We start from the raw sequence: 13839 nt of genomic DNA, 5'->3' as shown, positions 1-13839 counted from the left end.
TCACTCGGGCTTGGAATAAGAAGGTCTCCGACTCGAATAATTTAGACTAGTAGAACTAATGAAAGAGCCAAAGAGTCAAGGGAAGGTCGTGCAGGGGGAAGAGAATTACCACCCCGCACAACACCCTAAAGGAGTTCGATACTAATTTATGTAGGGAAATATGGAAATATTTATAGAAGGCAGAAAAAAAGGGATGAACGGGAAACCGAAGGCCTACACTAAGCTGGTCCTTAAAGAAAGTCTAAAAGTCGGCTGGTGACTCGTGTGGCCGATTATAAGCAGAGGCAATATCAACTTGATAAGTAGAGGGAAACTGGTATGTGGATTTTAATTTTTCTATGTCGTCCCCGTCAAACCTAGACTCGGTGAAAGTATACCAGAGTCCAGAGATGGACACCGGAGGCTGCGAGGAACTACCCATCGAAAGCGAGGAAATCGGGAAGAAGCAACGAACGGATTCAACGAAGGAAAAGAAGAAGGAGCTTACTGAGAATGGTCGCCAGAGAAGTAGAGGAGAAGAATCGTCGCTGACGCCGCTCAAAGACGAAAATGCAGGGAATGAAGATGACGACAAAGTGAAGTAATGTTTATAAATCTCGCAGCTGATCGCCCTGAGCCGTCCGATCAATGGTTGCGAAAAACTAGGAGAAGATCAGGCCGTAGAATTTGAAAAGACGCTTGTCACTTCATAAGCTGTTATTCACCTGTCACATTTAGCATGCGACGATAGAAAGTAGGACACGTTTCGGCAGGTTATAACAGGACATTAATGAGGTTTAATTAAAAGGCATGGACAGCGTGCTCGGCCATAATGATCAGAGATTTACACGATTTTCTAGAAATTGAGATGATGTCAGCCCTTGTCATTGGGCACCTAACCAAGAAAGTCTAGAGAAATGAATAAATTTGTTAAGTATTGGCCTCAAGCATCCCGATCGGCACAGATATTTGATTATGGTATAGACGAACGGTCGATCCAACACCAAACTTATGAGGCATCATCCGAGCGGCAACTACACATCCCCAATAAAGGAATGGGCGGTCGACCCTCTGACCAGTTACCAGGCCATGGTTAGTGTCTGATCAAAGGTCACCTGGTACGCTACTTATCCAGTCAGTCGGACTTGTCATCTCCTTCGACTAGACTTGAGGGGAAGGTTTGTGATGCAGTGATAAAGGAGTCCACCAAGTGTGGGTCAAAAGAGGAGATATCAGTTGACGAGGAGGTCAAATTAAAGGGGGCAACGTCAGAGGACCAACATGACCCACTAAAAGGTAGCCAAGCGGAGCCCTACATTAAAGGCCGACCAGACACAAGTCGCCCGACCGACAAAGGGCGCGTGTAGATGATCGGATTGCTATTCCGGTCAGACAAGAACATACTATCTAGACTCGTCGTCACAAGATAGAGCAGCCAAGCAGAGGAATACTTGGCCAAGCGGTTATCCCTCTCGGTTTATCGACAGGAACACTGACGTGTATTTGAATATAGTTTTGGGAGATGACGTCGTCAACATGTGGAATGGTCTATAGGCGAATCGTACGACGGATAAATCAGAGGATGTGCCCATGTTTCGAAAAACGTGCACATCGCCCATCAAAATATAATATAAAGAGGGTCCGTATACCGGTGCGGGTACATATTATTTATGTTTTATGCTAGTGCTACTATTGTTTCATCTTCTTTTTCATGTCGGTGACTGACTTAAGCATGGAGGATTAATGTTGAGACCATTTTCCTGACTCGACATTGATATTTTTTATATTACAAAATGAAATGGAGTCTACGTCCAATCAACACAATAGCTATATCCTCAGTTTACTATCTTCCCGATTTATTTTCGAATATGATCGATCATATGACAACTCCCATCAGGAAGATCTTCTAATGATTTCACTTTCGCATGCAGTCTGGTTGCTGCAAGCCTCCGAAGTACTGCAAATTCAAGAACACGAACGCAACATCGACGATCCCTGATTCCGCTACCGCTTCGTCGTCCCCTGATTGCTTAGCGTGGAGCAACAACCTGCACCAGCTCTGCTACTCTTGCAGCTCGTGCAAGGCGGGCGTCGTCGCAGTTCTTCGACGCGGATGGAAGAAGCTCACCATTGCCAACCTCATCCTCCTCATCCTCGTCATCATCATGTCCTCTCTCACGTGCTGCGCGTTGAGGAACAACAGGCGCCGGCGTCACGTAACTGGAGCTCACCCTTGATCAACGTCGAGTTCAATCACAATGTGGCTGTATCTCTGCCTGTTATCTCGATTCATTTTTTCGTTTATGTACTTGCAGTGAACAAATAAAAGATTAGAGGAACCCAGGAACTTCAGAATTAGGTCAGCCAAGTGTTTCAACGAAGTGTGCATCATCCGTATTATATTTTACAGGGTTGAAAAAAAAAGGTAATAATCAATCGTAAGATTCAGAAGAGAAATCGGGCTCGCTCGGCTTCTGTAAATTGGGCATGCCTTTGATCTTCTGGGCACCCTTCCTGATCGCGGCAGCAAACTTGGACGCGTGAAGTGTGACTCCGACGAGATTTTGCTCGGGCCGAGATGAACTCTTTGAGTACGAATTGCTCTCGTCTTCCTCCTGACCCGATTCGTCTGTACGCGAGTTGAATGACTCCTTCATGCTCAGATCCCTTGCCATCTTCCGCCTCTTGTAGCGATGCCAAGCTGCCTGGATGAAGCAAGCGGCCCATGTCCTCCAATGGTGCGAATAGAAGCGGAACGTGTGCTGCAACTTCCGGCTGTGGAGCCGCCTGAACTGATTCGCGACGAACTTGAGGTCCTCTGCCCGCAGCGCGAAGGCCTCGACTTCGACGAGCGCTCTTACGGTCCGAGTGGAGGAAGGCAAGTTCGCCATGGATTTCGGAAGAAGCGCCCAGGAAAGCAGTTCTTCGCCGCAGAAATCACCTGGCCTCAGTGTGATCGTATTAAAGAAGCCCGTCCGCCCTCCGTTGGTCGTCGAGCTCTCTAATCGCCCCCGAATGATGAAAAGCATTTCAGTCACAGGGTCTCCCTCCCGAACGATGAACGTGCCTTCTGTGCTCAGTGAAGACACCAGACGCTCGCAAATTGCATCTAGAAGTTGATCGTCCATCTGCGAGAAGAAAGGAACCTGCAATTCCAACTCCAAACTGGCATGGTCAGTTGTGAACTTGGGAAACGAGAGGAAACGAAAATGTTGCTTTGTACCCGTCGAACGAGGTCTAAACACAAGTGGCGTTGAATATCTCGCCGAAGGTCGGCAGGTAAAGCCCGCAAAATGGATTCCTCGTCCACTCCACGAGTAGCAAGCCACTTGTATTGAACAAAGCGTCGAACCCTTTCTTGCAGATCATGAGGAAGTTGCCGATGCCTCATCCACTCTTCTGTGTCTCTGCGTTTTAGTCTCCATTCTTCCAGTCTCACGGTGATCGATTGCAGGTAGGTCTATGTTACGAGAAAAGAGTTTGATTGATTAAAACATCCTAGTAGAAAAAATTGCACCATGCAGTGCATAGAAATATCTAGACAGCTGACAGAGAAAATATAATCATAGCATATTATATTTCTATATAAAATAGTACAAATTCAAAATCGAAGAAGAGATCAACTAGTCCAAACATTAGCCTAGACATCTAAGGGTGCATTGGAACTTCTAAGCAGAGTTACAAAGATCAGACCAGACCAGACCATTCGCAATCAGACAAGATGTGTATTTGAAGCAGTTGAATCAGTGATTTTTTTTCTTCTTTCTTCTATGTGTGCTCTTGATCTTTGCTATTCTTCACCCAAACTATTTATCAAAGTTATACTAGCTAGCAATCCTAACAACCGAGACTAAACTTGGTTTAAGTATCATTTTGGAATAAATACACCATTGTCCCAACTATTGTTGTATCATCTCACTATCTACTGCTCATACTTGCTACCTCCTCTGCTACTTCTCCTTTCCCTACTAAGTTTTACATCAAAGCATACTAAAAATACTGCATGTAAGTCCGTAAATGAAAACTCAACTTAGTGAGTACTTGTTAAGCTAACACATCTGTAATTAGTGGCTTTGAAAGAGGCGAGCCTATAAACAAATGGAACCAACCATTGGTTACATCTCATACAATATGATGATTGAAAATAAAGGAACAGAAGAAAGAGCCTTAAGATGGTACCTGCATGTTTCCAATCAAGTGCGCAAACAAGACCAAGCCAAGAATAGCAATTAGTATAGCAAACAATGTTTCTCCAATGAAAGTGCTTGTTGTCAAAGTCTGGCCATACGAACTGAAAGCACAAAAGAAATATAAATATATGCATATGAAAGGATAACAGAAAGACTCCAGAAATATAATAAGATCAATATGTTTCACCACGACACTCAATATGGGCAGGGAAAGATTATCTATTGCTGAAGCTACTCAACATACCTCAGGTTCTGCAAACCCCACCAAAGGCAATAGAAGTATTTCTTGATGAACTCCGTTGAGAGGGCTTCATTGGTTAATGCATTTTGGAAAATGCCATAGTTGAAAGTGATGTTGGGGTTATTAGCATCGCAATTGCCAAACACCTGAGTAGCCTGAGCCCATGCCTCGTGATCTGGATGACCTAATTGAGCACAATTTAAATATTTAGGTCTGCATAGTGGCCCAGTTGTTCCATTTTCATTTTTGCATTCTGATCGCCAACATGTAGTCTGCCTTTCGACAGATAGTAGATACCATGAAGCTCCTAGAACCTGTAATGTGGATCTATAAGTTCACGATTAGAAACCATTTGACAATTTTTTTTTAAAAAAAGTACACATTTAAACTGAAGTAAGTAGAAAATTAAGGATTACATCCAAAATATTGCACCCGACTGATTAACAGAAAAATATACCCAGTTACTTACGTGACTAGCGATCATGTAGAGAAGTAGATTATATGCAGCACCAGCCCAAGCAGTCTTTGTGACAACACCATCAGCTTTAATAATTTGATAACTTAAAGGAAATATGAGATAAAGCCTTGGTATATACTGTACTAGGACAATTAGCGCGAGAGCATTATTGTTATGTTCAACTCTTGAGTTCCTTACTGCCGACCAAATGAGCAGCTGAAATAAAATAAGATGGTTCCCATAATTGTTACAATAAAAAGAACTAGAATAGATAGGCATAAAATGAGGAAGTCAGGACAATTTCCTTTTGAGAAAAGTGTTCAATTGCAAACAAGGTTGGCGGACACAAACATGTAATGGATAACTGAGTTCTGGGATTGTAAGTAAAACAAATTACGAGTAAAGGATCATATCAATCTGGTTTTCTCTACAATTTAATCAAAATTATAAGTAGTCTATGAGGATAACAAACCGTATCTTTGACGAGGAAAGGAAAGGATAAAACCCACCAGAGTGATGGAATGTAAGACAAACCATATCTTACAAAATCAATTTCAAAAGAAATGTGAGGCTTACCTGCGGTAGAGGGAGTGCAGCTGCGAGATCTATAAAGAAGTCTGATCTCAAATATCTTCTAGCAATCATCTTAGGGTCCATAACAAGCTCCCCTCGGCCAAAGACTCTTGAGCTTGGAGCCACATATGCAGTTCTAAACTTCACCACAATATGCGCTATGTACAAAAGGTCAGCAAGTGTCCTAAAAATTGTGACAGGAATGCTAACATGGTCGTCCATCATGATACATATGGTATTATCGCCCTTTTTGACCTTCGGCAAATAGAAGTACAATGGATCTATAAACAGTGCAAGCAAGCATGAAATGAGAAAAACACGATTCCATTTCAATACAGTGTCGCTTCCCGGATCAAGAATGTGTGTCCTCCATGGCTTATGGTCCTCAGCGAAAACTATGGACTTCCAGGTGCCGACTTTTCCAATTCCATTTGAGGTATACCCACCCGACTTCAAGCCTTGGAGTGTAGTTTTAGCTTGATTTTGCTTTTCATCGGTATAGATCCTGTGCACCAAATAAGAAGAAGTCCCCCCCAAAAAATTAACAGTCTAACACAACTAAAAGTTAACAACACAGTATTTGCGAATCAAATAAATGCAATCATGAAGCTAGTATGAACTCAAACACCGAAATATAAACAACACCCAAAAAGTAGCTTCTGGATGCTGATTTAAACGGAATGTATCCTCAATCTGTAGAGGATTGACTATGATGCGTCCAGGTTATTAGAGGATCAAATCAAAATCAGGTTCGTATTACTGCTGGAAACTCCCCAAATCAAGCGCCAAAAAGAAAGCACGTTAACTGACCTTACAGTCCTCTCCTTCCTGACCTCCATCCCATCGTCGAACCTCCTGGATCCGAACATGGATCACTCAAATAAATGGCAGGAGAAAACAAAAAGTAGCTTTTCACTTCTCGTGGGGTTCCGGAGACACCGAGGCAGGATCTTTAGCCTGATCCGGCCACAGGAACGGACAAAGAGGGATCAATTGGATTCCCGACTTCGATCCAGAAGCAGACAGAGAGGCAGGAGACAGGACGGAGGCGGAGTCGCCTCCACTCGGAGAAAGGATTAGGGATCGCCGATTCAACTCGCAGTTCAATCACGATCTGTTGTAGAGTTATTAGCTCCATCTCGTGAGTCGTGATATGAAGTGAAAACAGTGGAGACGGGCGTCGGAATGGGAAAGGAGACAGTTGGATGCCCAGCTTCCACTCTGTATTTTCAATGATCCTGTGTCTACGCAAATGCTTATACTCGGATACTGTACCCGGTCTGCAGTGGCCTCGCTGCGCGAGTCCCACATCGGTTGGCGAATCCCTTGTAGCAGTTATGACGAAGGGCAGACGTCAGAAACGGGCGGATGTTTTGGGCTCGCGTATTTAAATTTAATTTAATTTTTATATATTCCTATTCGCTATATTTAATTATTTTAAAATTATAATTTTCGTAATAATTTAGTTATACGCTTTATTGCTAATTAAAATAATACTTTATTATATATATGTTAAAAAGGGTAGAGGCGTGTTTTGGAAAGATCCAAATTAGATTACCTGTTTGATCAAGATTATCCCAAGTTTTATTATTTGTTACCCACTGACTCACCAGAAATTTCACTGGACGATGACATCGCTGCACTGGTTGGATCGCAACGTAAACGACTGAAAACTGGTCCGCACGTAAGGCGAGTCTACTTACCGTCGGTAAGGTAACCGTTTGGAAGAGGCAAGAGGCAGTTAACATTAGGCTCCCGATCGAAGCACATTCTGTTCGTCACCAATTCTGTTCTCGGCTCACTTGCTCGATCGCCGATTCGCCATGGGAGGGTCTCAAAGCCGCGAGGACTTGGAGCTCTCAGATTCCGAGGAAGAGGAAGAAGAAGAAGGAAACGAGAAGGAAGGGGAGCGACAAGATCGAGATGAAGCGGGGCCTCGATCTGGAGGAACCCTAACTCCAGCCTCATCCATCGACGAGGTCGATCGTAAGCTCCAGGCTCTCAAGCTCAAGTATTCTAATTCGTCCCTTTCACCCTCCCCGTCCTCCTCGCGGAAGCCTAATTCCAGAAACGCGGTCAAGCTCTACCTTCACATCGGCGGCAACTCCCCCGCCGCACGGTGGGTCGTCTCCGACAAATTCGCATCCTACGAATTCGTTCGCGACTCGGGATCTGATGAATCTGATGGCGAGGAGAGTCCTTCCTCGCCTTGGTTACTGCAGATCGGCTCCAAGGTCCGCTCCAGGATCGACCCAAACTTGCAGCTCAAGTCCTTTCCCGACCAGCGCCGCGTTGACTTCGTGGCAGATGGGGTCTGGGCGATCAAGTTCCCCTCTCCAGAGAGTTACCGGGAGTTTCAGAATCGGTTCCAAAGCTGCCTCTTTGAGAACACTTATGGATTTGAGTCGAACCAGGATAATAAAGTCAAGATTTTTGGGAAGGATTTTACGGCGTGGGCACAACCGGAGGAAGAAGATGACAGTATTTGGGCAGATGCAGACGAAAGCTTCGAAAAGAGTCCTGGTCGGTTGGCTACTCCAACCAGGATGAAACAAGACATGCTGGAGGAGTTCGAGGAGGAGGCTGATGAAGGAGGGATACAAAGCCTCGCCCTTGGCGCTCTCGACAATAGTTTTTTGGTCAGCAATTCAGGGATTCAGGTCCTCAGGAACTTTAGCCATGGGGTCCATGGCAAGGGTGTGTCTGTGAAGATTTCGGGTAATGGGGGTCGAGCTGTTGCATATTCAACCCCCAAGAAGGCACTTTTGATGAGAGCAGAAACTAATATGTTACTGATGAGCCCTGTAGAAGCTGGTAAGCCACATGCAACTGGGGTTCATCATCTGGATATTGAGACAGGAAAAGTTGTGACAGAGTGGAAATTTGAGAAGGATGGAACTGATATTACTATGAGAGACATTACGAATGACAGCAAGGGAGCTCAGTTAGATCCATCAGAGTCAACCTTCTTGGGGTTGGATGATAATAGGCTATGCCGTTGGGATATGAGGGACCGCAGAGGTATAGTTCAGAACCTTGCAAATGCCAAGGAATCGCCAGTTCTAGAATGGACACAAGGACATCAGTTCTCTAGGGGAACAAATTTCCAATGCTTTGCGTCAACAGGAGATGGTTCTATTGTTGTTGGGTCTGTGGACGGGAAGATACGACTTTATTCAAAGACTTCTATGAGAATGGCAAAGACTGCATTTCCGGGCCTTGGCTCGCCAATCACTCATGTGGATGTCACTTTTGATGGGAAATGGATATTGGGCACAACAGACACGTATTTAATCCTCATAAGCACAGTCTTCAAAGACAAAGATGGAAAAGAGAAGACTGGTTTTAGTGGGAGAATGGGACACAGGATTGCTGCTCCAAGATTGTTGAAGCTTACTCCACTGGATTCTCATCTGGCTGGTAAAGACAATAAATTCCATGGAGGACAGTTCTCATGGGTATGCTAGACTTCATCCTTCTTTCCTTTACTCAAAATTCCACTGCATTTTTCTTTTTTCTTTTTGTTCTTATTTTGCCCTACTCAGTAATTGATTTGAATGATATAAATGCTGATTGGTGCTATTTTTTCATTTTGTGTTCTCATGTCTCATTGAAAGTTTGGATAATGCAACATAAGTTCTCAAATGATATATAGTATCTAAATTTGTAAATTAACCAAAGTGTCTATGTTGTCTTATTTATTGACACATTCTTAGTAATGATCTTAGTTTATTTTCCAGTTTTTTTTTTTTTTTTGGCAAAAACAGATACTGAAATCAATCTTCTAAAGTGATCCTTGTGAACCATAACTTTCGAGTTTAGTATTTTTCCTATGAAACTTTGTAGAAAAGCCTAAAAGGCATTTATTTTGCGTATCTTTGCCCATGGACCCGTGGCTTTATATTTGAGTCTCTAGATTTCTCAAGAGATCTTTCATTAATGTGAAAGTTTAATTTTTAATTGTGAAATTGTTTAACCCAATCTTCTCAATATTGAGTTGAAATTTTTTTCTACTTATTGCATTCAATATGTCTTTTGTTTTGGATTGCTGGTATTCTATGGGCTTACAATATTGTTGTTATTTGTCATTGACCAACTTTATTTAGATTCAGATTAACTTTATCTTTCCTGCATTTTGAGACAAAAAGATCAAGTATGAGTTTTGCCCTTGTTTATCTAGTTTCCTCGGTAGTTCATGTCCCCAGGCTTAGTTTTTCAATCTAGTTTAGGGTTGAGTTTTCATTAAAAAGAAATTGATAGTTCATGATATATTTATCTTTGGATTTGGATTTGGATTCGGAAGAAGTAGGTGATATCTTAGTTTTTTCATGGATAGTAAATTTTATTTTTTTATTATTCTGTGGAATAATGTTTACAACCATAGATAACATTTCCATTGATATTAGTGTTTGAACAAAGAACTTCCTCTTTCTTATGGTAATTGATAACCATGAAATAGAATTCACTTCTGCTGAGATATCTCAACTAAAATTGACCTATTTATGTGCTATTATCTTTCCCCTCTTGTTCTTATTTTTATTTTTTATGGACAATTTACTTGAACGCACTGCTCTAATTGTTTTTTTAACCAAATAATACCCCTTAATTGTTGTATACTAAATCACACTATTCAAATTTTTTGCTGTTTCACTCTCAGCCTAAACCACATGCCTATGGAAGCGCTTTAATTCTTATTCTTAATACTTCATTAGGATGTGAGATTCAAAAGTAATACTTTAAGGTGTAAAAGAACTTAAACAACTCAAATTTGAGTTGAAATCACATCAAATCAGCTCGTGGATCAATCTTGTTCCTATCATACCTGGGTCAAACATCCAATGGGTTCGATTTGAATTATCAAGATTATGCCTTATAAAAAAAATAATGTACAATCAAACTTTCTTAATTCACTAGAAGCCCCAAAAGAAGTGAATATAGTGCATAGTATCTATTTAAATACACTCAAATGATCAACTTTCATAATAAGAATGTACATAAGCTTACTCCTGTCTTGTGTGGTATTTAATGAACCTATAATCTTATGATCAAGTTGATTCCAGGTTTATATAAGTTCATAACCTCAATCCATTCCCATTTTGCACGGAACATATTTGCTATTTCTTTCATTCCAATTAGTAAGGGTAACATAATTGAGGTAAACTCTTTATGTTTACGCACTTTAGTATTTGAGAGCCCCAAAATGATTATGTTTGTCAAAATGTACTCAAACAAGTTTGAGTGAAAAGCATGCTGCAAGCTGACTTTGAAATAAGTTTGCATGGATATTCTTGCGAATATTTATGCATTAGATATCACAAGCTCCAAACTCAACATTTTTTGTGCAAAGTGACTCAAACAAAGCCAATTTTGAATAAAAATCATGCAATTTGGGAAATCAGTGATAGTAAATTTTGGAAGGGTTTTTTAAATTAAAGGATTAAAAGGAAAAAATAGCTGGGAGCACGGTTTACCAAAAACCAATTAATCAGGCGTGATTTGGTAAAAATTAATTAAATGGGGGTCCGATATGTAAATTACCCTTCTTAATCTGCCTCCGGTTAATGAGTTGATGTATTTTTTTTTTATCTGTGCGTGTTAAGTCTGTTTTCAAACAAAAAAGCTGAAGCGCTTGTCAACATTATGTAAGTTCTCTTGGTTAAAATTGTTTCAATTGACCTAAATAGCTTACGATACTAAGTCAGTTTTTGCTGTTGGCTTAGTTTCAAACTTTAGCTAGTCAAAGAAGAGTAATTTGCTAGTTTCTGGCTGTTCAATCTTTTTGAATTCGTTCCTGTGAAAATTGGAGTTGTTTTTATTATAGAACATTCATTACTCTGCACAATAGCAAGTTAATGGCACTCATATAGATTAGCCTGAACTCTGGAATGCAATTAATTGTGAAATGTTCTATTTTCTAATCATTATTAGAGCTCATTTATAAGTTTGTAGTATATATGATTTTCCATAATAGAATTCAACTTCATCAAGTGGTGTTCTTCGACATTCTTATACGTGTCTTATTTTTTGTGGCTCAAGATGGGATGGGTTATCAAACTCCTGGATAAAGAAAAACTTTGAATTTTACCAGGCATTTGAACTATATGATTTTGTTCATTAGCATTTCAAGCTCATACAATCTAATTTGCTTGACATATTTCCGTTCCACTGCTCGACAGGTGACTGAAAACGGCAAGCAAGAGAGGCATCTGGTTGCGACCGTCGGTAAATTTAGTGTCATATGGAATTTCCAGCAAGTGAAAAACAGCAACCATGAATGTTACAAGAACCAGGAAGGGCTGAAGAGCTGCTACTGTTACAAGGTCGTCCCCAAAGATGAATCCATCGTCGACAGTCGCTTCATGCACGAGAAGTTTGCAGTGACCAACTCTCCCGAAGCTCCTCTCGTGGTTGCGACGCCGATGAAAGTGAGCTCCATTAGTATCTCAGGTAGGCGATAACTTTGCTAACCAAACGTGTTTACATTAACTGAAACTTTTATAACGTGATCTGTCTCTGCCTATTTGGAGATTTTCCTGTCGTTGAAACTGCATTAGTTGCGCACTAATTACTCGTATGTTTATGATTGTCAAGTATTTTTCACGATTTGAACTTTGTGTTTGATGGATTTTGGGCAATGACCACTTCCGTTTTGTAAAGATGTGTCAGGGTTCTTTAAATGCTGAGAGAGACGGTCGCAATCCGAAAAATAAATGCATATCATAATTCATAATATATGATCCTCCCCATCAATCACGGTGCGATAACTGCGGGATCTGCTTTATTTTTTATCAGGAAAAAATAACGAGAAAAAGACAGCACAATCTACAGTGTTGTAACTTCTGAGACTGATCGATGTGACCTCACCCCCTCTGTTCAAAAATTCAAACAACAATTTACATCTACCAGTTCCGCCAGCGAACACCTGCATCTAGGAAAAATGAAAAGTTCATCGATCACGAAAGAGTAAGATAAACTAGAACTTGAGCGAGAGAAGAACCTTGGCGTTCATGTAGCAAAGTTGGCATCTTGACGATTTGATCAGAACCAGTGGATGAATCAGTTGCAGAGCAACCTTTTATGGGTCGTAAATCCGGCTGCCGCACCGGCACTTCCACCCGAGCGGCTTGTAGTCGGAGTAGAGCTGGTTGCCGACGGTCGGCGGGGCGGTCTCCGGCCCCGCCCGCCTTCCGACGCCGCCTGAGCCCACTGGCGGCGCCGGCACCTGCACTGCCGTGCAAGGGTTGCACCGGTTGCAACGGTTGTGGCAGCTCGGCGGCGTCGAACCCAACCGGATCTTCTCTCCCCCCATCGCCATCGCCTGTTCGCCGTTAGAAAAATCAAAACTTTAAACAAATTTCCACAGAAAAACTGCATCTTTTAACCGATTCAGATAGAAAAGACACATCTAGCCGCAGATTTTTTCCCCCCGGCAACAAATGAACCGATATCTACCTCAGGGGACGATAGCAGGGGCTCATCCATGGAGGAAACAGGGAGGAGATTGAGAAGAGCTAAGAAGAGAAATACATCCCTCAGTGCTCTCATCTTAATACGACCATCTCATTCTGCCATGAACCAAGCCCTGCCCGGGGAGCGCGAGAATAAAGCAGCGGCGACGGCTTCCAAAGTTCTTGTGGCACCTTTCTTCAGCAACGCACACAGAAATGGAAGCGTTTAAATGGGGGATCGTGTCCGTAATAGGAGACGCAGTCCAGTGAAAGGGAACCACAGTTGCTGTGCCAGAAACAAAGAAGTAAATTGCAGCGGCCTCATTTGTGCTTTCCGCTTAGTAAATCAAGCCATTAATTAGCAGACAACCATCTCCCTTTCTCTTTCGCCGGTTTGGGAATCTGATTTTGACTGTTGTTGAATGAGTGACACATGATACATGGCATGTAAGGAAGGCAGGCAGGCATGTGAACAAGAAAAGCTGGAAGGAGTCATGATCCATGAGAGAGAGAGAGAGGGGGGGTGTCTTCTGCAAGACTGCAATGGCCTTTTCACCAATGTACTGGTAAGTTGCAGATTAGTCAAACAGATGTTAGAGAAGAAGGAAAGATGAGCAGGAGAGGAAAGAAAGGATCTCTTTTCTTTTTCTCATTGTTTCCTCTTTCTCTAACCATCATTAGGTTGGTTGACAAAGAGAGATGGAGCTCTTCTTGGGCTTTTGGTTTAATTGCAGAGGGGAATAAATAAAATAAAATAAAATAAACGAGAAGGAAAAAGACAGTCAGCATTAAAGCAGGAGCAGGTGCATAATTTCCAAGGTACATCCGTGCCGCAGGGGTGCACATGGGGCGCACATGGTTTGGTTGCGACTCCTGCGACCTGCTTGAATGATTGATCATGGCTTCGAATTTCGCAATCTATGGCTCCAATCAGACAAACCGAGAAGATGA

At 42.0% G+C, this 13839-nt stretch overlaps 4 protein-coding genes across 4 annotated transcripts; 2 read left to right on the top strand and 2 right to left on the bottom strand.

Annotated features, from left to right (window-relative positions):
• The first annotated feature begins 389 nt into the window (after positions 1-389).
• LOC122044143 (tetraspanin-12-like) lies at positions 390-2216 on the top strand. The gene is made up of 2 exons (XM_042604678.1): positions 390-575; positions 1911-2216. The coding sequence occupies exons 1-2, from the start codon at positions 390-392 to the stop codon at positions 2214-2216; spliced, it is 492 nt and encodes a 163-aa protein (XP_042460612.1).
• A 93-nt stretch (positions 2217-2309) lies between these two features.
• LOC122042786 (cyclic nucleotide-gated ion channel 17-like) lies at positions 2310-6656 on the bottom strand. Its single transcript, XM_042603094.1, has 7 exons — positions 6251-6656; positions 5444-5945; positions 4880-5083; positions 4414-4724; positions 4159-4270; positions 3203-3439; positions 2310-3125 (listed from the first exon to the last, which is right to left on the bottom strand). The coding sequence occupies exons 1-7, from the start codon at positions 6307-6309 to the stop codon at positions 2412-2414; spliced, it is 2139 nt and encodes a 712-aa protein (XP_042459028.1). The 5' UTR covers positions 6310-6656; the 3' UTR covers positions 2310-2411.
• Positions 6657-7201: 545 nt separating this feature from the next.
• Positions 7202-12040, top strand: LOC122042784 (protein CYPRO4-like). The gene is made up of 2 exons (XM_042603092.1): positions 7202-8898; positions 11617-12040. The coding sequence occupies exons 1-2, from the start codon at positions 7264-7266 to the stop codon at positions 11896-11898; spliced, it is 1917 nt and encodes a 638-aa protein (XP_042459026.1). The 5' UTR covers positions 7202-7263; the 3' UTR covers positions 11899-12040.
• Positions 12041-12193: 153 nt separating this feature from the next.
• Positions 12194-13619, bottom strand: LOC122042785 (EPIDERMAL PATTERNING FACTOR-like protein 1). Its single transcript, XM_042603093.1, has 2 exons — positions 12893-13619; positions 12194-12758 (listed from the first exon to the last, which is right to left on the bottom strand). The coding sequence occupies exons 1-2, from the start codon at positions 12983-12985 to the stop codon at positions 12516-12518; spliced, it is 336 nt and encodes a 111-aa protein (XP_042459027.1). The 5' UTR covers positions 12986-13619; the 3' UTR covers positions 12194-12515.
• Between the last annotated feature and the right edge of the window lie 220 nt (positions 13620-13839).

The sequence above is a fragment of the Zingiber officinale genome, chromosome 2A (genome assembly GCF_018446385.1).
Source record: "Zingiber officinale cultivar Zhangliang chromosome 2A, Zo_v1.1, whole genome shotgun sequence".
NCBI classification, from domain to species: domain Eukaryota; kingdom Viridiplantae; phylum Streptophyta; class Magnoliopsida; order Zingiberales; family Zingiberaceae; genus Zingiber; species Zingiber officinale.
The sequence above is the reverse complement of the archived record's forward strand: the minus strand, read 5'-3'. Positions and strand labels throughout refer to the sequence as shown.